Source organism: Panthera leo, chromosome A1 (genome assembly GCF_018350215.1).
Source record: "Panthera leo isolate Ple1 chromosome A1, P.leo_Ple1_pat1.1, whole genome shotgun sequence".
Classification (NCBI taxonomy): Eukaryota; Metazoa; Chordata; class Mammalia; order Carnivora; family Felidae; genus Panthera; species Panthera leo.
In genome coordinates this window covers 123,470,223-123,496,239 of record NC_056679.1, presented here as the reverse complement: position 1 = coordinate 123,496,239, position 26,017 = coordinate 123,470,223, and the positions used below count along the sequence as shown (strand labels likewise).

The window sequence follows — 26,017 nt, the reverse complement described above, 5'->3', positions numbered from 1 at the left end:
GTTGAGCAATTAGGCCTCAGATCTCTCATCTGTGAAATGAAAAGTTTGAACTAGGGAATTGCTATGTATTGCCAACTGGATCCAACAATACATTAAAAGAATTATTCACCACCATCAAGTGGGATTGATACCTGGGATGCAGCGCTGGTTCAATATCTGCAAATCAATCAATGCGATATATCACATCAATAAAAGAAAAAACAAGAACCACATGGTCCTCTCAATAGATGCAGAGAACGCGTGTGACAAAATACAGCATACTTTCTTGATAAAAACCCTCAAGAAAGTAGGGATAGAAGAATCATACCTCAAGATTATAAAAGCCATATTGAAACACCCAACATTAATGTCATCCTCAATGGGGAAAAACTGAGAGCTTTCCTCCCAAGGTCAGGAACATGGCAGGGATATCCACTCTCACCACTGTTATTCAACATAATATTGGAAGTCCTACCCTCAGCAATCAGACAACACAAAGAAATAAAAGGCATCCAAATTGGCAAGGAGGAAGTCAAACTTTCACTCTTTGCAGATGACATGATACTGTATATGGAAAACCCAAAAGAGTCCACCAAAAAACTGCTAGAACTGATTCATGAATTCAGCAAAGTCACAGGATATAAAATCAACGCACAGAAATTGGCTGCATTTCTGTTCACCAATAATGAAGCAGCAGAAAGAGAAATCAAGGAATCGGTCGCATTTACAATTGCACTAAAACCCATAAAATACCTAGAAATAAATCTAACCAAAGAGGTGAAAATTCTACACAATGAAAACTATAGGAAAGCTTATTAAAGAAATTGAAGAAGACACAGAAAAATAGAAAAATATTCCATGCTCATGGATCGGAAGAACAAATATTGTTAAAATGTCGATACTACCCAAAGCCATCTACATATTCAATGCAATCCCTATCAAAGTAACACCAACATTCTTTACAGAACTGGAACAAACAAACCTAAAATTTGTATGGAACCAGAAAAGACCCCGAATAGCCAAAGCAATCCTGAAAAAGAAAACCAAAGCTGGAGGCATCACAGTTCCAGACTTCAGGATGTATTACAAAGCTGTAATCACCAAGACAGTATGGTACTGACTGGCACAAAAACAGACACTCAGATCAATGGAACAGAATAGAGAACCCCAAAATGGATGCACAAACATATGGCCCACTAATCTTTCACATGCAGGAAAGAATATCCAGTAGAATAAAGACAGTCTCTTCAGCAAGTGGTGCTGGGAAAACTGGACAGTGACACGTAGAAGATTGAACCTAGAATACTTTCTTACATCATACACAAAAGTAAACTCAAAATGGATGAAACATCTAAACATAAGACAGGAAGCCAACAAAATCCTCGAGGAGAAAGCAGGCAAAAACCTCTTTGACCTTGGCTGCAGCAATTTACTCAACACATCTCTGGAGGCGAGGTAAACAAAAGCAAAAATGAACTATTGGGACCTCATCAAGATAATAGCTTCTGCATGGTGAAAGAAACAATCAGAAAAACTAAAAGACAACCAGCATAATGGAAGAAGATATTTGCAAATGACATATCAGATAAAGGGTTAGTATCCAAAATCAATAAAGAACTTCTCAAACTCAACACCCAAAAAATGAATAATCCAGTGAAGAAATGGGCAAAAGACATGAATAGACACTTCTCCAAAGAAGACATCCAGATGTCTAACAGACACATGAAAAAATTCTCAACATCACTCATCATCAGGGAAATATAAATCAAAACCACAGTGAGATACCACTTCATACCAGTCAGAATGGCTAAAATTAACAACTCAGGCAACAACACATGTTGGCTAGGAGGCGGAGAAAGAGGAACTCTTTTGCCTTGCTGGTGGGAATGCAAAGTGGTGCAGCCACTATTGAAAAAAAGTAAGGAGTTTCCTCAAAAAATTCAAAATAGAACTATCCTAGGGGCGCCTGGGTGGCTCAGTCGGTTGAACGTCCGACTTTGGCTCAGGTCATGATCTCGCGGCTTGCAAGTTCAAGCCCCGCGTCGGGCTCTGTGCTGACATCTTGGAGCCTGGAGCCTGTTTCGGATTCTGTGTCTCCCTCTCACTCTGCCCCTAACCCACTCTCACTCTGTCTCTGTCTCTCTCAAAAATAAATAAACATCAAAAAAAATTAAAAAAAAAAATAGAACTACCCTATAACCCAGCAATTGCACTACTAGGTATCTATCCAAAGGATACAGGTGTGCTCTTTTGAAGAGGCACATGCACCCCAATGTTTATAGCAGCTCTATCAACAATAGCCAAAGTATGGAAAGAGCCCAGATGTCCATCGATAGATGAATGGATAAAGAAGATGTGGTATATATATACAATGGAGTATTACTTGGCAATCAAAAAGAATGAAATCTTGCCATTTGCAACAACATGGATGGAACTAGAGTGAATAATGCTAAGCAGAATTAGTCAGAGAAAGGTAAATATCACATGATTTCCCTCATATGAGAAATTTAAGATACAAAACAGATGAACATAAGGAAAGGGAAGCAAAAATAATATAAAAACAGGGAGGGGGGCAACACATAAGAGACTCTAAAAATAGAGAACAAACTGAGGGTTGCTGGAGGGGTTGTGGGTGGGAGGCTGTGGTAAATGGGCAAGGGACGTTAAGGAAGACACTTGTTGGGATGAGTACTGGGTGGTATATGTATGGGATGAATCACTGGATTCTATTCCTGAAAGCATTATTACACTGTATGCTAACTAACTTGGATGTAAAATTAAAAAGAGAAAATAAAAAAAGAAAATTACTGTTTATTTCCAGATTTGCAATTTTGTGATTTTATATGAACATGTGATTTTACATGTTCAATATAAATGGTTATTTCAACTTCATATTTATATTGATATGTAATTATAATAACTGTAAATATAATCACTCCATAAGCTGCTTTTATATATCTTGAGAATCTTGAACAGAGGCTGTAAGTATACACACACATACATATTTATATATGTATAAAATAACATTCTCTCAGGTCACGAAAATAAAAAATCTCATATATAATTTGTGTTGTACTAAATGAGTTGTTAATAATTCTCCTTTTAAGGAATATTTAATTTTGCATCGTTGAGGCCACTATAAATTACGGCTTTTTTTTTTATGTTAAATAGATATTTGACGGAGTTAATACTACATATTCTAACTTTAAGAGCAACTTTGTGAAGAGACTGTCGGCAGAGGTTCCCGTTGCCAGTAGCCCAATTACCACCAGATGGCGGCAAAGCCAAACCAGGGATCTGGCAGTTGATTCCTTTGAGGAAGAGCGTTCAACCACTTACCTCCCAGAAGCTTCTGGATCCGTGCTGAAGATAACTTCTGAAAAAGAGACCTTGATTCTAGGTGAGGTAATAGAAATTCCACAGGCCATTTAAAAAATGTCAATGAAATAGAATTCCTCAAAGAATCTCTGTAGCATAGAACTATCTAGTATCACATTTAGTCAACTGCTTTCCTTTTCTTCCTTCCTTTGAATAAGAAATTTCCAAGGTGGTGGGGAAGGGGCAGGAAAGGAAACAAGAACAAAAGACAGTATGTTGTATTTTAGATGCATTTCTGAGATTTACATTGGTATATGATTCCTTTTGTAAAGATTACATATGTAAGATTTTTCAGTGGTCCTTATTAGCTCCTCTGTTGAACAAGTGATATGAACAAAAATATACTTAGTTTTACAGGATGACTTGGCAAGGTTTTCTATGCAGTTAAAAATCTGGTAAAGGGCTTTCTCAATCTTGAGAAGAGAACAGATATGAATAATAATGATGCAAATAACACTGACTTTGCTATCACTCTCACTTAGAAAGTATTTCACTACTGTCATCTCAAAATACCCTTACAGCATCTTTCTATAACAGAGAGATGGAGACGCAAAGTGATTTGCTCATGATCATAGAGTGGATGCCAATGTTGGGAAAGCAAGCATCCCATAGTGATTTCCTGGCAGAATGATCATAGCTTGGGCAAACCAGATACCTTTGCTCCATCACTTTAACCCATGGAACTGTTTGTATCTATTCTTCAGATGTGCAAGTATGTTCTTTCCATTCAGAGATAAAGCATTTATGCTGCTGCTGCAGTTGCAATCAGGTCTTTAATCTTGGCATTTCTTACAGAGGCCACTGAGGCAGTGCTCACTTATGACCCTGGCATTCTCGACAAGGCCAATCTTTCCTCTTTTACCCCATCTTCCGTGGTTTTTAGAGAGGTGTGGTCCTGTGCTTTCACATTCTGTTGTGAAAGACACCATGGGTTGACTTCCAACCAAAGTGATTATCTTGTTTTGAAGAACAAATTAAAAACTAAATGTTTTTCTTGCAGGGTCCTACAAAGAACCACTGAAGACCCCCGTCAAAGGGAATTTTGAAACAAATAACTCAGCTCTCCATTTTTGCAAGGCACCTCATGCACTGGGCAGAGGCTGGAATGAAAATGTTGCCTCAAAAGGCCAGGTGGGTAAAGACAAAAAACTGAAGATCTCATATCCTGACAGGCTCAGACAATTGAGTCCCAAATGTGAAGAAAGAGCTGGCTTAGCTGCTCTTACACGTCAGTAAGAAAATGATGGGTTCCTGATAGAAAAAATGAGTGAGTTAAGGACATGAATAAGGGCACTTTGTAAAAGAAATATAATACAAGTTTAGTTAGTCTCAATCAAAAAAGTGAAAATGAGACAGCAAAAAGGTAAAGATTAAGATGACAGGATACTATGTAGAGAAAACCCTAAGGGGTCTACCAAAAAACTAATAGAACTGATAAATTAATTAAATAAAGTTACAGGATATCGAATAGGTATACAGAAATCCAGTGCATTTCTATTCACTAATAATGAAGCAGCAGAAAGAGAAATTAAGAAAACAATCCCATTTACAAATGCACCAAAAACAGTAAAACAGATACCTAGGAATAAACTTAACCAAAGAGGTAAAAGGCCTGTACTCCAAAAACTATAAAACACTGATGAAAGAAATTGAAGAGGACACAAATAAAAAGATATGCCATGCTCATGGATTGGAAGAAGAAATATTGTTAAAATGCCCATACTACTTAAAGCAATCTCCAGTTTTAATGCAATTCCATTCAAAAGATCAACAGCATTTCTCACAGAATCAGAATAAACAATCCTAAAATTTGTATAGAACCACAAAAGACCCTGAATGGCCAGAGAAAACATGAAAAAGAATAAAACTGGAGGTATCACAATCCCAGATATCAAGATATACTATAAAGCTGTAAAAATCAAAACAGTAGGGTACTGGCACAGTACAGACACATACATCAATAAAACAGAATAGAGTCCAGGAATAAACCCACAATTGTATGGTCAATTAATCTCCAACAAAGGAGGCAAGAATATGCACTGGGAAAAAGAAAGCCCCTTCAACAAATGGTGTTGGGAAAACTGGACAGCTACATGCAAAAGACTGAAACTGGACCACTTTCTTACACCATACACAAAAATATACTCAAAATGAATTAAAGACCTAAATGTGGTTCCTGAAGCCATAAAATTTCTAGAAGAAAACATAGACAGTAATCTCTTTGACATCAGCTGTAGTAACATTTTTTTTAAAGATATGTCTTCTCTGACAAGGGAAACAAAAGCGAAGTTAAGTGATTGGGACTACACCAAAATAAAAAGCTTTTGCACAGTGAAGGAAACCATCAAAAGCCATCAAATGGGAGAAGAAATTTGCAATATCCAATAAAGTACTAGTATCCAAAATATATAAAGAACTTATACGACTCAACACCAAAAAATCAATCCAATTAAATGAGAAGATATGAACAGATATTTTTCCAAAGAAGTCCTACAGATGCCCAAAAGACACATGAAAGCATGCTCAACGCTACTCATCATCAGGAAACACAACTTAAAATGACAGTGAGATATCACTTCACACCTGTCAGAATGGCTAAAATCAAGACAAGAAATAACAAGTCTTGGTGAGGATGTGGAGAAAAAGGGATCCCTGTGCCCTGTTAGCGGGAACGCACACTGGTGCAGCATTGTGGAAAACAGCATGGACATTCTTCAAAAAATTAAAAATAGAATTACCAGGGGTGCCTGGGTGGCTCAGTTGGGTAAGCACCTGGCTCTTGCTTTCGGCTCAGGTCATGGTCTCACAGTTTATGAGTTCGAGCCTCACATCGGGCTCTGTGCTGATGGTGAAGAGTCTGCTTGGGATTCTCTCTCTCCCTCTCTCTCTGCCCCTCCCCTGCTTGTGCCCTCTCTCTCAAAATTAAAAAAAAAATAGAATTACCATATGATCCAGTAATTCCACTACTAGGTATTTACCCAAAGAAAACAAAAACACTAATTCAAAAATATATATGCATCACAATGTGTATGGGAGCATTATTTACAATAGCCAAGATATGAAAGAACTCAAGGATCCATCAATAGATGAATAGATAAAGAAGATGTGGTATATATATATGTATATATGTATATATATATATATACACACACACACATATCTATATGTACGTACATATAGATATGTATATATACATATGTGTGTATATATATACATATGTGTGTATATATATACACACAAATGAATAAATAAATAAATAAATAAATAAATAAAAAATATATACATATACATACAATGGAATATTACTCAGCTGTAAAAAGAATGACATTTTGGGGCACCTGGGTGGCTCAGTTGGTTAAGCATCTGACTCTTGATCTCAGCTCGGATCATGATCTCACTGTTCATGAGTTTGAGGCCCACGTTGGGCTCTGCACTGACAGCCGGAGCCTGCTTGGGATTCTGTCTCTCTCTCTCTCTCTGCTGCTCTCCCACTCTCTTGTGCTCTCTTTCTCAAAATAAAGAAATAAACTTAAAAAAAAATGTCATTTTGCCATTTGAAACAACAGAGATGTAGCACAAAAGTATAATGCTAAGTGAAGTAAGTCAGAGAAAGGGAAATACCATATGATTTCAGTCATATGTGGAATTTAAGAAACAAATGAACAAAGGAAAAAGTGACAAACCAAGAAACAGATTCTTAACTACAGAGAACAAACTGATGGTTACCAGAGGGAGGTGGGTGGGGGGCATGGTTGTGATAGGTGATGGGGATTAAGAGTACGTTTATCATGACGAGCACTGTGTAATGTATAGAATTGTTGGATCATTATATTGTACATCTGAAACTCTTATATGTACGTTAATTATACTTATATTACAAAAATAAACATTAACAAAGGTAAAGATTAAAAATATAATAAAATTACACATATTATGGTATGTTTCCCCTCAGCCAAAAGATCTCTTGTACAATCATTTCCAACTATTCTGTGACTTGGTCTGGCATCTGGGGTCACTCAGGATACATTCTATTCTTCCTCTACAAGATGGTCTTTTAAATATTTCCCTTAAGTCCTTTTTACTGTTTTTTTTTTTTTTTGTTTCTTGACTAAGTTAATTTCATTCTTTTAAGTATCTTATTTATTATGTGTTTTTAAATGTTTATTTATTTGTTTTGAGAGAGCGAGAGAATGTGCGAGCAGGGAAGGGGCAGAGAGAGGAGACAAAGAATCCCAAGCTGGTTCTGTGCCATTAGCTCAGGGCCTGACATGGGGCTCAAAGTCACGCATTGTGAGATCATGACCTGAGCTGAAACCAAGAGTTGGACACTTAAACCGATTGAGCCACCCAGGAGCCCCTTTATTATGGTTTTAAGATCTTTGAGGAATCTGACCCAAATCTTAGGGCACATGAAATATCAATAGCATATTTTTGAGTGTATCAAATCCAACGAAGAGCTTCTGAAGGAATAAAGGTTTAATTTAGAAAGCGTTACACTAGGAACGTCATAAATTCTTAATTTAGGCAGTTTCTCATTTAGTATGTGCTTTCAGTGTTTGGCATATATATCTTGCTAGAGGAACAATATCGTGAATGTAAAATTTAATTATTTGAAATAACATGCAAAGTGAAAACAAATATCTTAGAGCAGGTCTTTTGCTGAGTGCTCTACTGTTGGTTAAGGGTTTGGAAGTGCAGAAGGTTAGAGAGTTCTGAGTCAATGGGGAAATGTTGACTTTACATCCAGGCCAGGTTATTAGCACCATTGCCTTTCCACACCCTACGTCTTGCCAGTTGGAGTTTGTACTGCCTTGATCTTCAGAACTTCCTTTTACTCTCTCCCTTAGGCTCTATAGTAACTGGTGGCAGTAAGTAGGTGGCTCTGTGCGATCACAATGGTGTTGGCAAACTACCATTGTTACAGCAATTGTAATCCAATCAGAACATTGTCCCAGCATCACTGGAAAACCTGAGAAAGGGATAATGGAAACTGACTATTTTATGTCAAGCATTTGTTTAATGACTGATTAGAAATCAAGCAGCATCAGGAGTAGTGCAGATACAGTGAGGTCTTTCGCATTGACAGTAAATGTGTGTCTTCATGTGGTCCTCAGAAGTCATGTGGGGGTGTTTCTACAACAAGGGCCTGCATAGCTGGGGAGATGTTCAAAATTATGATATATAGTCAGCTCTAGGCCAAATTGTTCATTAAAGTAGTTAATAGATCTTACCTGGGGTAGAGCACCCTTGGGGACATCAAACAGAAGCACACTGTGCCAGGTAATGTCTTGGGCAGCTTTGTGCTGACTATAGATACTGGAGAAGCCAGTCAATTTTAGGAACATTATTTGTTATCAGTAGTTCTCAACTGGAGGTGATTTTGCTCCCCAAGGGACATTTGGCAATGTCTGATTCTTGACTATCACAACCTAGTGAGAGGGTATCTAGTAGATGGAGGCTGGGATACTGCTAAATGTCCTATAAAGGACAGAACAGCCCCCCACAATAATGAATTATCTACTACCAAATGCCAGTGGTGCTGAAAGTGGGAAACCCTGCTTTATACTGAATTGTTCTAATTAGAATACCTAAAAATCCATGATTCATTGACTGACAATGCCTATTATGTGGCATGATATCTGGGCAGAAAACCAAAATCTCAAAATGATGCCTGTGAGAGAGACTTCTGTGTGAATTATGGTGATCCCACAATTGTTTTATATGTAAGATTAAATATATTATCATGAAGGAGAAAAAAAGGAATCATCTCTGCTTTAACTGTTTGCTAAAATGTTTCTAGGAAATTTCTGCAAGTACTTTTCTTTATACTTGTAGTAATTTTCTCATCTGTTTTTGACTGAAGTTGGATGTAAGAATGTCGGAAGTGCTTTTTGTATACTGGTCCAAAGAAACAGCAATCCGATTTTTGTGTTCGTGGAAACTGAGGTATGTTATTTAAGATCCCAGTGATTTGGTGTTCCCATTTCTAATAGGTGAAGGTGTTAATGGAAAAAGACCTTTAGGATGATTAGTTCAATCTCAACATATTACAGAGGAGGAAAATTAAGACCCAGAGAAAATCTCAGTAACAGACTGAAAGAGCACCTCCAGGTTAAATGCTGAGAGGCATCTTTTGAAAGAAATCTTTCTTGAAAAAGTAGCCTTAACATACAATCAACTTTATCATCTTGGGGAGGTCTTTCAGTTTCACAACGTACCAGAAATATCATGACATTTCAGTTCTTGCAGGCTTTGATGATCTCACTGGCCTTTTAGTTGGTTTGTGGGCTAAAAAGATTTTTAGGCTAGAAGAGTAAAGAAGATTTTATTCTAGCTGAGTAATACCTGCCCTATGGAGTTGTTGGGGAGATTAGAAATAATACATGTAAAATGCTCAGCACTGTATTCACTACATGCTGGTTAGGTAATAAAAAATAGCAATTGTAGTGTTGGTTTTGATAATGTGGAAACTTTGAACTTGCTGGTGAATTACTGGTTTAACACTATGTCATGCATAACATCTGAGATGTGCATATATGTTTCTAAAGAAGTATTTATTTGTTTTCAGAAATGCCTAAACCAGCTATTTTTGACCCAGAAGGTGGCTCAGTGGGTTAGTGGGAAAATGCAGCTCTGTGAGAAATCCCAATGTGTTTGGAAAGGTATGGGGCAAAGATTTTGTTTGTCCTTCTTTCCTACCCTTCTCTCTCCCTGCCTTCTTCATTTCTTTTTTATATTTATTAGACTAATAAACATAATTATAAAATTCAGATAATTCTCTCTCCCTGCCTTCTTCATTTCTTCCTTATTCTTCTTTATCCATTCATCATTTGGTGGACATTTGGGTTCTTGCCACGGTTTGGTTCTTGTTGATAATGTTTACAACTATTTTCTAAGTAATATTTGTAAACTGCTCTTTTTTGAGATTTTAGACTTTATCATAACTTTCTAGCAGAGTAGATAACAACTTAGTTCTCCTGCCTCATTCACCTCCTTCAATCTACTTATATCACACTTCTAAAAAGTAAACAACCCCTCAAACAGTTGAAAATCTGTATATAACTTTTGACTCCCCCCAAACTTAATTGCTAATGGTGTATGGTTGACTGGAGGCCTTAATAATTTGGACAGGTGATTCACACATCTTTTGTATGCCATATGTATTGCATACTATATTCATACAATAAAGTATGCTAGAGAAAAGAATGTTATTAGGAAAGTTATAAGGGAAAGAAAATACATTTATATTACTGTATGGTATTTATAAAAAACAATCAGCATATAAGTGGACCATAGCAGTTCAAACCCATGTTGTTCAAAGGCCAATTGTATTCATTTCAGGTATAAAACATAATAATGTGATATTTGTATATATTGTTAAATGATCACCACAGTAATTCCAGTTAACATTCATCACCATGCATAGTTACAGAATTTTTTTCTTGTGATAAAAACTCTTAAGGTCTACTCTCTTAGTAATTTTCAAATATGTAATCCAGTATTATTAACTGTAATTGCCATGCTCTACATTACATCCCTATGACTCTTATTTTGCAACTGAAAGTTTGTTAAAAAACAACCTGTTTTTTAAAAAACCTTTATTGGCGGTGCTTGAGTGTTTCCAGCAACCTTGCAGTTTTACTCACAACTGTAGCTCTTCATGGCTAACACCAAGGCTGGGAGTACTAATCTACTTCTTGGTTTAGCACTGTGAAGCTCTTACGCTTTTATCCAAAGGCATGTGGTCATAGAGACCACAAATTACTTGGGTGGTCTCAACACCTATTCATTTATGTCATTTTTAGTTTGATCACAAGCCAAGTGGTTGTACGGATGAAAAGACAGTGGCCTGTGGCTTATACTTAGTTGGGTCTTTGGATGAGAATTAAAACTGAGCCCAAGATATGACCCTGACCTCAGATATTCACGGGTAAAACTAGCCAGAAATAACTGCATGCTCTGGTACAGAACCAGTGAGACAAAGAGCTGAAATAAATGAACCCACAAATGTTTACTGACAAAAACTCAGAGTAGTGCTTATGTCTATCAGGTAATTGTTGATGTGACAGACAAATGGATATGCAAAAATTACTTTGATTTAAAAATTTTTTTAACATTTATTTATTTTTTCTTTTTTTTAAAAAATTTTTTAAATGTTTATTTATTTTTGAGACAGAGAGAGACAGAGCATGAACGGGGGAGGGTCAGAAAGAGAGGGAGACACAGAATCTGAAACAGGCTCCAGGCTCTGAGCTGCCAGCACAGAGCCCAACGCGGGGCTCGAACTCACGGACAGTGAGATCATGACCTGAGCCGAAGTTGGATGCTTAACTGACTGAGCCACCCAGGTGCCCCAACATTTATTTATTTTTGAGAGACAGAGAGAGACAGAGCATGAGCAGGGGAAGAGCAGAGACAGACACACACATGCGTGCACACACACACACACACACACACACACACACAGAGTCCAAAGCAGGTTACAGGCTCTGAGCTGTCAGCACAGAGACCCATGCAGGTCTCGAACCACGAACTGCAAGATCACGACCTGAGCCGAAGTCTGACACTTAACCAACTGGGCCACCCAGGCACCCCCAAACTACTTTGATTTTAAAAACTCAAGTGACACGGGGGCACCTGGGTGGCTCAGTCGGCTAAGCGCCCGACTTCAGCTCAGGTCAGGATCTCACAGTTCGTGGGTTCGAGCCCCGTGTCGGGCTCTATGCTGACAGCTCAGAGCCTGGAGCCTGTTTCAGATTCTGTGTCTCCCTCTCTCTCTGCCCCTCCCCCGTTCATGCTCTATCTCTCTCTGTCTCAAAAATAAATAAACGTTAAAAAAAAATTTTAAAAACTCAAGTGACAGAATAAATATTCATAGTATGATATAAGGTTTCTGTGTGCTTTCCACAAGGTCTGTTGTCACATTTGGGTCTGGCACTCAGGCTTTTTATTAAAAAATGCCATGAAATGTTTTTTAAATATAATTTATTGTCAAATTGGCTTAGAGACAATACCCAGTGCTCATCCCAAACCATGAAATATTTTTAAAATTTTTGTTTCAATGAATACTGAAGTCTTCCTTTTTTCCCTTTCCTTCTCCTGCAACTTGTAATTCAGTTTTATCAGGAGGACTACTTTCTTTCTTACTCTGTTATCTCTTAATCCCTGCAAGGATAAATATTATGTTCCTGAGATCATAAAGATATGTAGATGTGTTTGTTTCTTGTAGGCTGCAGAGATGGAGTCAGAGATGAATCCTTCCATCTTAAAAGATTCAGTGGTATAAACTATTCCATACTGCAACCAGAGGTGAAATTTCATCTTACTGGTCTTCGAAATGACTATTGTAAGTTATTTTTAGATCATTAATTAAAAAGTAGAAGTGACACATTGTATCCAATGTGGTGGCATGAACTTGAAATTTGATTTTGGAAGAACCTGATGGTCCTTGTGCCTCATGTCCCAAAGCTGTACCATCCAAATACCGTTAATATAGTTTGCCTTTTCCTTGTACAAATTTCATGTTTGGAATGGGTACTGTTGGTGTTGGGAGGGCATGAGCAATATACATATTTTTTACTGTATTAAAATGAACTGAGAAAATAGTGGCCTATTCTTATGCATATATTTTAAACATAGATAAATCCAATCAGTCAACAGCCACATGGGGTCTTCTCGTCATGTGCCTACTTTATAATCTAGTTGGGAAGACAGGACTAACTCACATGGAACTTCTAGCAACATGCCAGTGTAGAATATAAATAATGAATTGTGGGATGAAAGGAGCTAGTTCAGTGATCTTTGGATCTTTGTCTAGAAAGACTTTGTGGAGATAATCACACTTGAGCTGGGTCTTGAAAAATGGGTAGGACTTGGAGGGGTGGAGGAGAGAAGATAGAACATTTTTCAGCAATGTCGTTAGTTGGTAGTTAATGGCAATGAAGAGGATACACTGGGGACTGGTGAACAGGTAGGTAGATGCAAATTTTGTAATCACATAGGTCCCCTCCACCCTCCTCCCCCACTTTTTTTTAGGTTACTGTAGTTGTTCTGCATTTTATGTCTATGAACATTGAAAACTCTACTATTGCTATAAATTTTACTCTAAAAGTCCATACATATTTGTATTTTAAATAAAAGAGGGGACAATGGTCTTTATATTTACCCAGTATTTACCAATTCTACTCTTCTCTTTCATTCCTGAAGATCCAAATTTCCATCTCATATGATTTCCCTTCAGCCTGAAAAGCTTCTGTTAGCAATTGTTTCAGATCCGGTTAGTTGGCAAAGGCTTCTCTTATACTCCATTTTATGATATTTTTGCTGCATATAGAATTCTGGGTTGCCAGATTTTTTTCTTTAAGCATTTAAAATATATTATACTGACTTCTGGCCTCCATGGTTTCTGGTGAAAGGTCTAAGGCCATTTGAAACTTTGTTCTCTTGTTTCCAGGACCTGACTCCACTTACACATGTGAGAATCTTTGAATATTATTCCACAGGACCCTGAGGTTTTGTTCATTTCTTTTTTCAATTTCTTTTCCTATATGTTCTTCAGACTGGATAATTTCTGTTGATTTATATTCAAATTCAGTGACTCTTCCCTCTGTCATTTCCATTCTGCTATTGAGCCCATCCAGAAGATTTTTCAGATATTGTATTTTTCAGTTTCAAAATGTCTATTTTATTGTATTTATGGCTTCTATTTTACTTTTATAGTTTTTATTTTTCTATTCCTCTGCTTCTATTTTCTATGTTTTCATTCATTTCAAGTAGGTTTTTCTTTGCCTCATGGAGAATAATCTATTCTATTCTGCTCGTATATTCTATTATAGCTGCTTTAGCATCTTTATCTGATAATTCCTATAACTGTCATTTTAGGTTTCTCATCTATTGATTATATTTTCCTTTTATATATGCCCAGTGATCTTAAATTGTGTCCTGGACATTGTGGATTATATGTGGTATTAACTCTGGGTCCTGCAGAGAATGTTGTCATTTTTGTCTTAGTTAGGTTTATTGGTCTTGCCTTTTGTGGGTGGCCTTTTAAGTCTCAGATCAGTTTCTTCAGCCTTGATTATGATGGTTTGGGTCTATCCCTTACATATAGGGATCAGAATCCAGGCTGAGACCTAAATGGAGGCTTCAAATCTCAGTTCAGCTCTAAAAGTCTTTGCTAAGCTGATTTGAGTTTTCCCTGTCCTGACACAAATTCTGGGATAGGCTGAGATGTGTGTGGGTTCCTACTTTCACCATTAGAGGGTACCTTTCTGTGTCTCTCTCCCCTCTAGGACTTTCTCTACACACTTTGGCCACTTCAGGCTTCTTTCCCTGGCTCCTCTCACCAGAGATACAGTGATTTTTCTATTGGAGTTTGGGCTGCTGGTGCTACTCCATGACTGGGGCCCATCCTCTGGCAAAACCACGTGAGAAAAAAAGTGAGAAACTCACCCCTCAGCAGGTTGCTTCTTCAAGTTTTGACTCCCTTACTTAGTTTCACTGCTTTTGCTTATTATCCAGTTCTCAATGGGTTTTTTTTTAAATTTTGTTCAGAGTTTATGGTTGTCATCATTGGGAGAGGTAGGTTATAGGTGGCTTAGGTCACTATAGTGAAACTGGCATGCTTCACAGTTTTGTACTGATATGTATCAATCAGGATAAGAGTTTTTGTCTTATAAGAAATAAGATAGGGTCATATGTCAACTACTTCAATTAAAAATAAATAAGGTAGGATACATTAAAATTTTTTAATGTTTATTTATTTTTTGAGAGAGAGAGAGAGAGAGACAGCATGAGCAGGGAAGGGAGCAGAGAGAGAGGGAGACACAGAATCTGAAGCAGGCTCCAGGCTCTGACCTGTCAGCACAGAGCCTGACATGGGACTTGAACCCATGAACCACGAGATCATGACCTGAGCCGAAGTTGGAGGCTTAACTGACTAAATCACACAGGCACCCCTTGGTAGGATACATTTTAGAATGTGGTCATACAAATATGGTTTCTTTTGGCAGTTAAAGAGTTCTTAGAGTATAAGCTGGAGAATGCTGCTAGGAACTTTCAGGTATCATATATGTCAGTGACCATTTCTTCTAGATATACGTAGTTGGGTGGTATTTTGGTTAGAAATGATGGTGGCATCTATCATATGGATATTGTAGTTTCAAGGATGTCTCCATAAGAGTTATGTGCCTTCCCCTTATGTTTATTGCAATATTATTTACAATAACCAAATTATGGAAGCAGCCCAAGTGTCCATCAATAGATGATGGATAAAAAGATGTGATACACACACACACACACACACACACACACACACATATACATGTGTGTATATATATATATATATATATATATATATATACATATCTATATACATATGATGAAATATTATTTAGCCATAAAAAAGAATGATATCTTGCCATTTACAACAGCATGGATGGATATAATTTTTTTTTGATGGATATAACTTTAAGTGAAATAAGCCAGTCAGAGAAAGACAAATACCATATGATTTCACTCATATGTGGAATTTAAGAAACAAAACAGATGAACAAAAGAAAAAAGAGACAAAGCAAAACCAGACTTTTAACTATGGAGAAGAAACTGATCATTACCAGAGGGGAGGTGAGTTGGGGGGTGGGTGAAATAGGTGAAGGTGGTTAAGAGTACACTTATTGGGGCGCCTGTGTGGCTCAATCAGTTAAGCGTCCGACTTTGGTTCAGGTTGTGATCTCATGGCTTTTGAGTTTGAGCCCCGGGTTGTGCTATGTGCTGCTAGCTCAGAGCCTGGAGCCTGCTTCAGATACTGTGTCTCCCTCTCTCTCTGCCTCTCCTCTGCCCATGCTCTGTCTCTGTCTCTCTCTCAAAAAATAAATTAACATTAAAAAAAAAGAGTACGCTTACTGTTATGAGTACTGAGTAATGTGTAGAAAGGTTGAATCACTATATTGTACACCTGAAACTAATATAACACTGTATGTTAACTACATTAGAATTAAAACAAAAACAAAAACAGAACGAAGGGCCAGATAATTTCAATGAAAAAAATTTGTGGACTTTTAATTTTTAGTGATTTGTTAGAGAAGGTACATGGGTGGTAATAATGGTAGATGAAACTTGGAAGTTCTCTAAATGACTCTAAATAAATGTATTTGATGTAAATAGTAAGCATTATTACTTCTTTGTGAATCTTGACACAAAGTTGTAGTTTTTATTTTTGAACTTCTAATGATCTGCTTGCATGGGTGATTCTATTTTCCAACTGACTATGGGAAAGGTATTAAATTTGTTCATCTACCTATAAAAAAGTTGTTTATTTGAAAATTACTTTTATTTGGTTGAATAATTACCCTAATATGAACATCTTTTCTTGTAGATCTCAATATTCTAGATTGGAATTTTCAAAATCTTGTTGCTATAGCCCTTGGATCCTCTGTGTACATCTGGAATGGGGAAAGCCACAATAAGATTGAAAATATAGACTTCACTCTCAATTGTAACTATGTATCTTCTGTGTCCTGGATAAAAGAGGGAAACTGCCTGGCAGTTGGCACCAGCGAGGGAGAAGTACAAGTAATGGATGGTTTTTTTCTCCAAATGTGCTCTGTGTAATTGCTAGATGTCTAAAATTGACATTTAATAGTAAGTTAATACACAAGAGAAATTATATTAGTTGTGTCATTTGAAACTATGGAGAGTGAGTTGCCTAGGTGGCTCAGTTGGCTAAGTATTGGACTCTTGATTTTGGCTCAAGTCATGATCTCATGGCTCATGAGATCGAGCCCCACGTGGGGCTCTCTGCTGACAGCACGGAGCCTGTTTGGGATTCTCTCTCTCTCTGCCCATCCCTCACACACACACACACACACACACACACACACACACACAGACACACACTCTTTCTCTCTCAAAATAAATGCAAAACAATAAACTACGGAGAGTGAGAGTATACACCATTCTGATTCTTTTCCGAATGTCATTTAATGAGGACTTAAGGATACTCTAGATCATGACCTGAACTGTAATCAACAGTCAGATGCTTAACCACCCAGGCAACTCTATATTTACCTTTTTAAAAGTCTTTTCTCTGTTTTTTTTCAAATTAAAGTTGGGTTTGTAGACACCCCAGTGTTACGACTTTGGAGAGATGAAGATAACCTTCAGCTTTTCTTTTCCACCTCAAGCCATGATCAGGAGTAGAGTTACTTAAAATAAATGAATTTTTTCTCTGATAGCCTCTCTGAAGTGTGAATTTACCAGTTTTAATCTATTTACTTTCTCATGTATTATTATTATTATTAGCAATAGTGTAAACAATATTGCTCATGTGTTCAATGACTATGGAGGGCCATAGATGGCACTCGCTACTTTCTCACCTCTGCGGTGATATTGGATGCTATGAAGGGTATGTCATGATTTCTTCTTATAACAAAGTTCTCTTTCTCATATGGGTCAGAATATCATTTATAGTGGCAGAAAAGGAGTTTCTTAGCCTGTCGGTGGATTTCCAGATATGAAATTCCCACAATTTAGAAGAAACTATAAGTATGAAAGCCATTTTCAACATGTGGCTTCCCACTGAATTCACCTGGGGAAGTTTAAAATAAATACCATATCCACAGACTCTACCTCCCTCATTAAATCAGAATGGCTAGCATCCATAGCATGCTCCCTAGGTGATGGAATATACAGGCAGTGTGGAGAAATGCTGCCCAACATTAAAGGTGCTCACTGAGCTTTCCTTTAGTACAAGGACTGGCTATATCAACATTAATTGGCTGTCAGGCCTTTGAGAATATAGTGGGCTGTGAAAATTTTAATGCTATATACTCTCCTTGTTAATTTTTTTTATTAATTTTTTTTTTAAGCTATGGGATGTGGTAACTAAAAAGCGGCTGAGAAATATGCTTGGTCATTTGTCAGTGGTTGGGGCTTTGAGCTGGAATCACTATATTCTTAGCAGGTAAGAAGCATCTTATTGCAACCAATTATATTTATATCATCAAAGGATTATGGGGGCTGAGTGAACAGAACTATAATATTTGAAACCAAAACCAAAACAAACCAAAACAAAGTAGGCTATTAGTTAGCAGTTATGACTCTACCCTCTCAGATATTCTGATCTTCTGGTGATGTGAGTGGTCCAGTGGCCACAGGTACCATGGTGGCTATGCACTTACGCCATATGCTAGTACTGGAAAGTGAGGCTCAGGATTCAGTAAATTGTTCAGACAAAATGTAAAACTGTCTAAGCAAAAAGTTTCTCTGTACCAAGTAATACCTACTAGAGGGATATTTTGTTGAAATCAAGTATTTATTCCTATCAGGATCAAGACTTTGGAATATGTTAAGCTTTCTGAGGTACATTTCCAATTCATAGACCCACAGACGTCAGAACTGGACAGAACCTCATAGAGTAGCCAGTTCTGTGGTTCTCAAACTTGAGCATGCATCAGCACTACCTGAAGGGCTCCTTAAAGCACAGATTGCTGGCCTTGGGGAATTTGATACAGTAGAGCTGAAGGTGCACTGATAATTTGCATTTCTAATTTTCAAAGACATGCTGATGCTTTATCATTTTTGAGAACTACTGGTTTAGTCGGACTACTTTTTAACCAGAAAAGTTAGGTGACTTGTCCCAGTGATCCTAAATCATTGATCTGAATACATATTGCTTTTAATAATTGCCATTCATCTTTATACTGTAGCTTTTTTTAAATGTTTATTTATTTTTGAGAGGAGGGTGGTGGTAGGGAGGGGTAGAGAGAGAGGGAGACAGAGGATCCAAAGTGGGCTCTGTGCTGATAGCAGAGAGCCCAATGTTGGGCTCAAACTCACGAATCGTGAGCCAAAAGTCAGATGCTTAACCGACTGAGCCAGCCAAGTGCCCCTATATGGTAGTTCTTAAGATAGGTTTAAATTAAATAAATTCCGGAATAAAATAGGAAGATGGCGGCGTAGGAGGACGCTGGGCTCACCGCGCGTCCTGCTGATCACTTAGATTCCACCTACACCTGCCTAAATAACCCAGAAAACTGCCAGAGGATTAGCAGAAAGGAGTCTCCGGAGCCAAGCGCAGACGAGAGGCCCACGGAAGAGGGTAGGAAGGGTGGCGAGGCGGTGCGCGCTCCACGGACTGGCGGGAGGGAGCCGGGGCGGAGGGGCGTCTCGCCGGCCAAGCAGAGCCCCCGAGTCTGGCTGGCAAAAGCGGAGGGGCCGGACGGACTGTGTTCCGACAGCAAGAGCAACTTAGTGTCTGGGAGGTCATAAGTTAACAGCTGTGCTCGGAAAGCGGGAAGGCTGGAGGACAAAGGGAGGGAGAGTTGCTGAGCCCCCGGACGACAGAGCTCAGCTTGGTGGGGAACAAAGGCGCTCACCAGCGCCATCTCCCTCGCACATCCCCCAGCCAAAATCCCAAAGGGAACCAGTTCCTGCCAGGGAACTTGCTCGCTCCGCGCAAACACCCAACTCTGTGCTTCTGCGGAGCCAAACCTCCGGCAGCGGATCTCACTCCCTCCCGCTGCCACAGGGCCCCTCCTGAAGTGGATCACCTAAGGAGAAGCGAACTAAGCCTGCCCCTCCGGCCCCGTGCACCTTGCCTACCCACCCCAGCTAATACGCCAGATCCCCAGCACCACAAGCCTGGCAGTGTGCAAGTAGCCCAGACGGGCCATGCCACCCCACAGTGAATCCCACCCCTAGGAGAGGGGAAGAGAAGGCACACACCAGTCTGACTGTGGCCCCAGCGGTGGGCTGGGGGCAGACATCAGGTTGGACTGCGGCCCCGCCCACCAACTCCAGTTATACACCACAGCACAGGGGAAGTGCCCTGCAGGTCCTCACCACTCCAGGGACTATCCAAAATGACCAAACGGAAGAATTCCTCTCAGAAGAATCTCCAGGAAATAACAACAGCTAATGAACTGATCAAAAAGGATTTAAATAATATAACAGAAAGTGAATTTAGAATAATAGTCATAAAATTAATCGCTGGGCTTGAAAACAGTATAGAGGACAGCAGAGAATCTCTTGCTACAGAGATCAAGGGGCTAAGGAACAGTCACGAGGAGCTGAAAAACGCTTTAAACGAAATGCAAAACAAAATGGAAACCACGACGGCTCGGCTTGAAGAGGCAGAGGAGAGAATAGGTGAACTAGAAGATAAAGTTATGGAGAAAGAGGAAGCTGAGAGAAAGAGAGAGAAAAAAATCCAGGAGTATGAGGGGAAAATTAGAGAACTAAGTGATACACTAAAAAGAAATAATATACGCATAATTGGTATCCCAGAGGAGGAAGAGAGAGGGAAAGGTGATGAAGGGGTACTTGAAGAAATTATAGCTGAGAACTTCCCTGAACTGGGGAAGGAAAAAGGCATTGAAATCCAAGAGGCACAGAGAACTCCCTTCAGACGTAACTTGAATCGATCTTCTGCACGACATATCATAGTGAAACTGGCAAAATACAAGGATAAAGAGAAAATTCTGAAAGCAGCAAGGGATAAACGTGCCCTCACATATAAAGGGAGACCTATAAGACTTGTGACTGATCTCTCCTTTGAAACTTGGCAGGCCAGAAAGGCTTGGCACGATATCTTCAGTGTGCTAAACAGAAAAAATATGCAGCCGAGAATCCTTTATCCAGCAAGTCTGTCATTTAGAATAGAAGGAGAGATAAAGGTCTTCCCAAACAAACAAAAACTGAAGGAATTTGTCACCACCAAACCAGCCCTACAAGAGATCCTAAGGGGGATCCTGTGAGACAGTACCAGAGACATCACTACAAGCATAACATACAGACATCACAATGACTGTAAACCCATATCTTTCTATAATAACACTGAATGTAAATGGATTAAATGCGCCAACCAAAAGACATAGGGTATCAGAATGGGTAAAAAAACAAGACCCATCTATTTGCTGTCTACAAGAGACTCATTTTAGATCTGAGGACACCTTTAGATTGAGAGTGAGGGGATGGAGAACTATTTATCATGCTACTGGAAGCCAAAAGAAAGCTGGAGTAGCCATACTTATATCAGACAAACTAGACTTTAAATTAAAGGCTGTAACAAGAGATGAAGAAGGGCATTATATAATAATTACAGGGTCTATCCATCAGGAAGAGCTAACAATTATAAATGTCTATGCGCCGAATACCGGAGCCCCCAGATATATAAAACAATTACTCATAAACATAAGCAACCTTATTGATAAGAATGTGGTCATTGCAGGGGACTTTAACACCCCACTTACAGAAATGGATAGATCATCTAGACACACAGTCAATAAAGAAACAAGGGCCCTGAATGATACATTGGATCAGATGGACTTGACAGATATATTTAGAACTCTGCATCCCAAAGCAACAGAATATACTTTCTTCTCGAGCGCACATGGAACATTCTCCAAGATAGATCATATACTGGGTCACAAAACAGCCCTTCATAAGTTTACAAGAATTGAAATTATACCATGCATACTTTCAGACCACAATGCTATGAAGCTTGAAATCAAACACAGGAAAAAGTCTGGAAAACCTCCAAAACCATGGAGGTTAAAGAACACCCTACTAACGAATGAGTGGGTCAACCAGGCAATTAGGGAAGAAATTAAAAAATATATGGAAACAAACGAAAATGAAAATACAACAATCCAAACGCTTTGGGACGCAGCGAAGGCAGTCCTGAGAGGAAAATACATTGCAATCCAGGCCTATCTCAAGAAACAAGAAAAATCCCAAATACAAAATCTAACAGCACACCTAAAGGAAATAGAAGCAGAACAGCAAAGGCAGCCTAAACCCAGCAGACGAAGAGAAATAATAAAGATCAGAGCAGAAATAAACAATATAGAATCTAAAAAAACGGTAGAGCAGATCAACGAAACCAAGAGTTGGTTTTTTGAAAAAATAAACAAAATTGACAAACCTCTAGCCAGGCTTCTCAAAAAGAAAAGGGAGATGACCCAAATAGATAAAATCATGAATGAAAATGGAATTATTACAACCAATCCCTCAGAGATACAAACAATTATCAGGGAATACTATGAAAAATTATATGCCAACAAATTGGACAACCTGGAAGAAATGGACAAATTCCTAAACACCCACACTCTTCCAAAACTCAATCAGGAGGAAATAGAAAGCTTGAACAGACCCACAACCAGTGAAGAAATTGAATCGGTTATCAAAAATCTCCCAACAAATAAGAGTCCAGGACCAGATGGCTTCCCAGGGGAGTTCTACCAGACGTTTAAAGCAGAGATAATACCTATCCTTCTCAAGCTATTCCAAGAAATAGAAAGGGAAGGAAAACTTCCAGACTCATTCTATGAAGCCAGTATTACTTTGATTCCTAAACCAGACAGAGACCCAGTAAAAAAAGAGAACTACAGGCCAATATCCCTGATGAATATGGATGCAAAAATTCTCAATAAGATACTAGCAAATCGAATTCAACGGCATATAAAAAGAATTATTCACCATGATCAAGTGGGATTCATTCCTGGGATGCAGGGCTGGTTCAACATTCGCAAATCGATCAACGTGATACATCACATTAACAAAAAAAAAGAGAAGAACCATATGATCCTGTCAATCGATGCAGAAAAGGCCTTTGACAAAATCCAGCACCCTTTCTTAATAAAAACCCTTGAGAAAGTCGGGATAGAAGGAACATACTTAAAGATCATAAAAGCCATTTATGAAAAGCCCACAGCTAACATCATCCTCAACGGGGAAAAACTGAGAGCTTTTTCCCTGAGATCAGGAACACGACAGGGATGCCCACTCTCACCACTGTTGTTTAACATCGTGCTGGAAGTTCTAGCATCAGCAATCAGACAACAAAGGAAATCAAAGGCATCCAAATTGGCAAAGATGAAGTCAAGCTTTTGCTTTTTGCAGATGACATGATATTATACATGGAAAATCCGACAGACTCCACCAAAAGTCTGCTAGAACTGATACATGAATTCAGCAAAGTTGCAGGATACAAAATCAATGTACAGAAATCAGTTGCATTCTTATACACTAACAATGAAGCAACAGAAAGACAAATAAAGAAACTGATCCCATTCACAATTGCACCAAGAAGCATAAAATACCTAGGAATAAATCTAACCAAAGATGTAAAAGATCTGTATGCTGAAAACTATAGAAAGCTTATGCAGGTAATTGAAGAAGATATAAAGAAATGGAAAGACATTCCCTGCTCATGGATTGGAAGAATAAATATTGTCAAAATGTCAATACTACCCAAAGCTATCTACACATTCAATGCAATCCCAATCAAAATTGCACCAGCATTCTTCTCGAAACTAGAACAAGCAATCCTAAAATTCATATGGAACCACAAACGGCCCCGAATAGCCAAAGTAATTTTGAAGAAGAAGACCAAAGCAGGAGGCATCACAATCCCAGACTTTAGCCTCTACTACAAAGCTGTCATCATCAAGACAGCATGGTATTGGCATAAAAACAGACACATAGACCAATGGAATAGAATAGAAACCCCAGAACTAGACCCACAAACGTATGGCCAACTCATCTTTGACAAAGCAGGAAAGAACATCCAATGGAAAAAAGACAGTCTCTTTAACAAATGGTGCTGGGAGAACTGGACAGCAACATGCAGAAGGTTGAAACTAGACCACTTTCTCACACCATTCACAAAAATAAACTCAAAATGGATAAAGGACCTGAATGTGAGACAGGAAACCATCAAAACCTTAGAGGAGAAAGCAGGAAAAGACCTCTCTGACCTCAGCCGTAGCAATCTCTTACTCGGCACATCCCCAAAGGCAAGGGAATTAAAAGCAAAAGTGAATTACTGGGACCTTATGAAGATAAAAAGCTTCTGCACAGCAAAGGAAACAACCAACAAAACTAAAAGGCAACCAACAGAATGGGAAAAGATATTTGCAAATGACACAACGGACAAAGGGCTAGTATCCAAAATCTATAAAGAGCTCATCAAACCCCACACCCGAAAAACAAATAACCCAGTGAAGAAATGGGCAGAAAACATGAATAGACACTTCTCTAAAGAAGACACCCGGATGGCCAACAGGCACATGAAAAGATGTTCAACGTCGCTCCTTATCAGGGAAATACAAATCAAAACCACACTCAGATATCACCTCACGCCAGTCAGAGTGGCCAAAATGAACAAATCAGGAGACTATAGATGCTGGAGAGGATGTGGAGAAACAGGAACCCTCTTGCACTGTTGGTGGGAATGCAAATTGGTGCAGCTGCTCTGGAAAGCAGTGTGGAGGTTCCTCAGAAAATTAAAAATAGACATACCCTATGACCCAGCAATAGCACTGCTAGGAATTTATCCAAGGGATACAGGAGTACTGATGCATAGGGGCACTTGTACCCCAATGTTTATAGCAGCACTCTCAACAATAGCCAGATTATGGAAAGAGCCTAAATGTCCATCAACTGATGAATGGATAAAGAAATTGTGGTTTATATACACAATGGAATACTACGTAGCAATGAGAAAAAATGAAATATGGCCTTTTGTAGCAACGTGGATGGAACTGGAGAGTGTGATGCTAAGTGAAATAAGCCATACAGAGAAAGACAGATACCATATGGTTTCACTCTTATGTGGATCCTGAGAAACGTAACAGAAACCCATGGGGGATGGGAAGGAAAAAAAAAAAAAAAGAAAAGAGGTTAGAGTGGGAGAGAGCCAAAGCATAAGAGACTGTTAAAAACTGAGAACAAACTGAGGGTTGATGGGGGGTGGGAGGGAAGGCAGGGTGGGTGATGGGTATTGAGGAGGGCACCTTTTGGGATGAGCACTGGGTGTTGTATGGAAACCAATTTGACAGTAAATTTCATATATTAAAAAATAAAAAAAAAATAAACAAGAAAAAAAAATAAATAAATAAATTAAATAAATTCCAAAGCCTTTTTATAATTTCTTTAAGTGGCTAAGATATAAATTTGAGATTTTAATACCTTGTGATTATAAGCCCAACCTAAAAACACTTAAAATACCATATAAAGGGCTAATCATTTTCTGTGAGAGGTTGTAGTGAGGTCAGTTCTCTATTTGAATTCCTTTCATGGGCTGCATTGTTTAAGTTTAATTTTATTATCCATGAGGAAAATGAACAGATCCTTTTCTTATAATAATAGCAATGAACATTTTTGGAGTACTGTGTGCCAGGCATTGTGCTATACTGGTTATGCGTGTAATTTTGTCTTAATCCCTGCAACAACGCTATAAAGTGTTTTCTAATCCACCTCCCCCCCACCCCCAACCTTTTCTTAATGAGGAAACTAAGACACTAGCCTGAGGTCACATGGTTAGTAAAGGGGGCAGAGTCAGGCTTTGAACCCAGGTTGTCTGGCCGCAGAGCCCATATTGTTCATCAGAATGCTATTCAGTGTGGTGCCTGAATGGTTTTTAAATATGATACTGGATTTTGAGAAATTTCAGAAATAATTGAAGGTAGTTATTTACTTGCTCCTTGGGGAAAATTAAACTCATTCAGAAAGAGTTCATTAACTTTGATAGAGTGATAGGATCTTTACCATTATTTGGATCCAAATCACTAAGACTGAGTAGACATTATCCACTGATTTTGAATCACATTGCAGTTTTTCTGTGACATTCAGATAGTTTTATACCCTTTTAAGATAT

The 26,017-nt window shown here is 38.5% G+C and overlaps 1 protein-coding gene across 1 annotated transcript in view; it reads left to right on the top strand.

Moving 5' to 3' along the window:
• CDC20B (cell division cycle 20B) overlaps nucleotides 1-26,017 on the top strand; it is a 92,222-nt gene that overhangs the window by 19,677 nt on the left and 46,528 nt on the right. Inside the window, exons 3-8 of the mRNA XM_042938815.1 lie at nucleotides 3,151-3,379; nucleotides 4,358-4,488; nucleotides 9,926-10,019; nucleotides 12,587-12,703; nucleotides 16,733-16,929; nucleotides 18,225-18,319. Coding sequence (XP_042794749.1) covers nucleotides 3,151-3,379; nucleotides 4,358-4,488; nucleotides 9,926-10,019; nucleotides 12,587-12,703; nucleotides 16,733-16,929; nucleotides 18,225-18,319 — 863 coding nt within the window. The remainder of the gene's footprint in view (nucleotides 1-3,150; nucleotides 3,380-4,357; nucleotides 4,489-9,925; nucleotides 10,020-12,586; nucleotides 12,704-16,732; nucleotides 16,930-18,224; nucleotides 18,320-26,017) is intronic.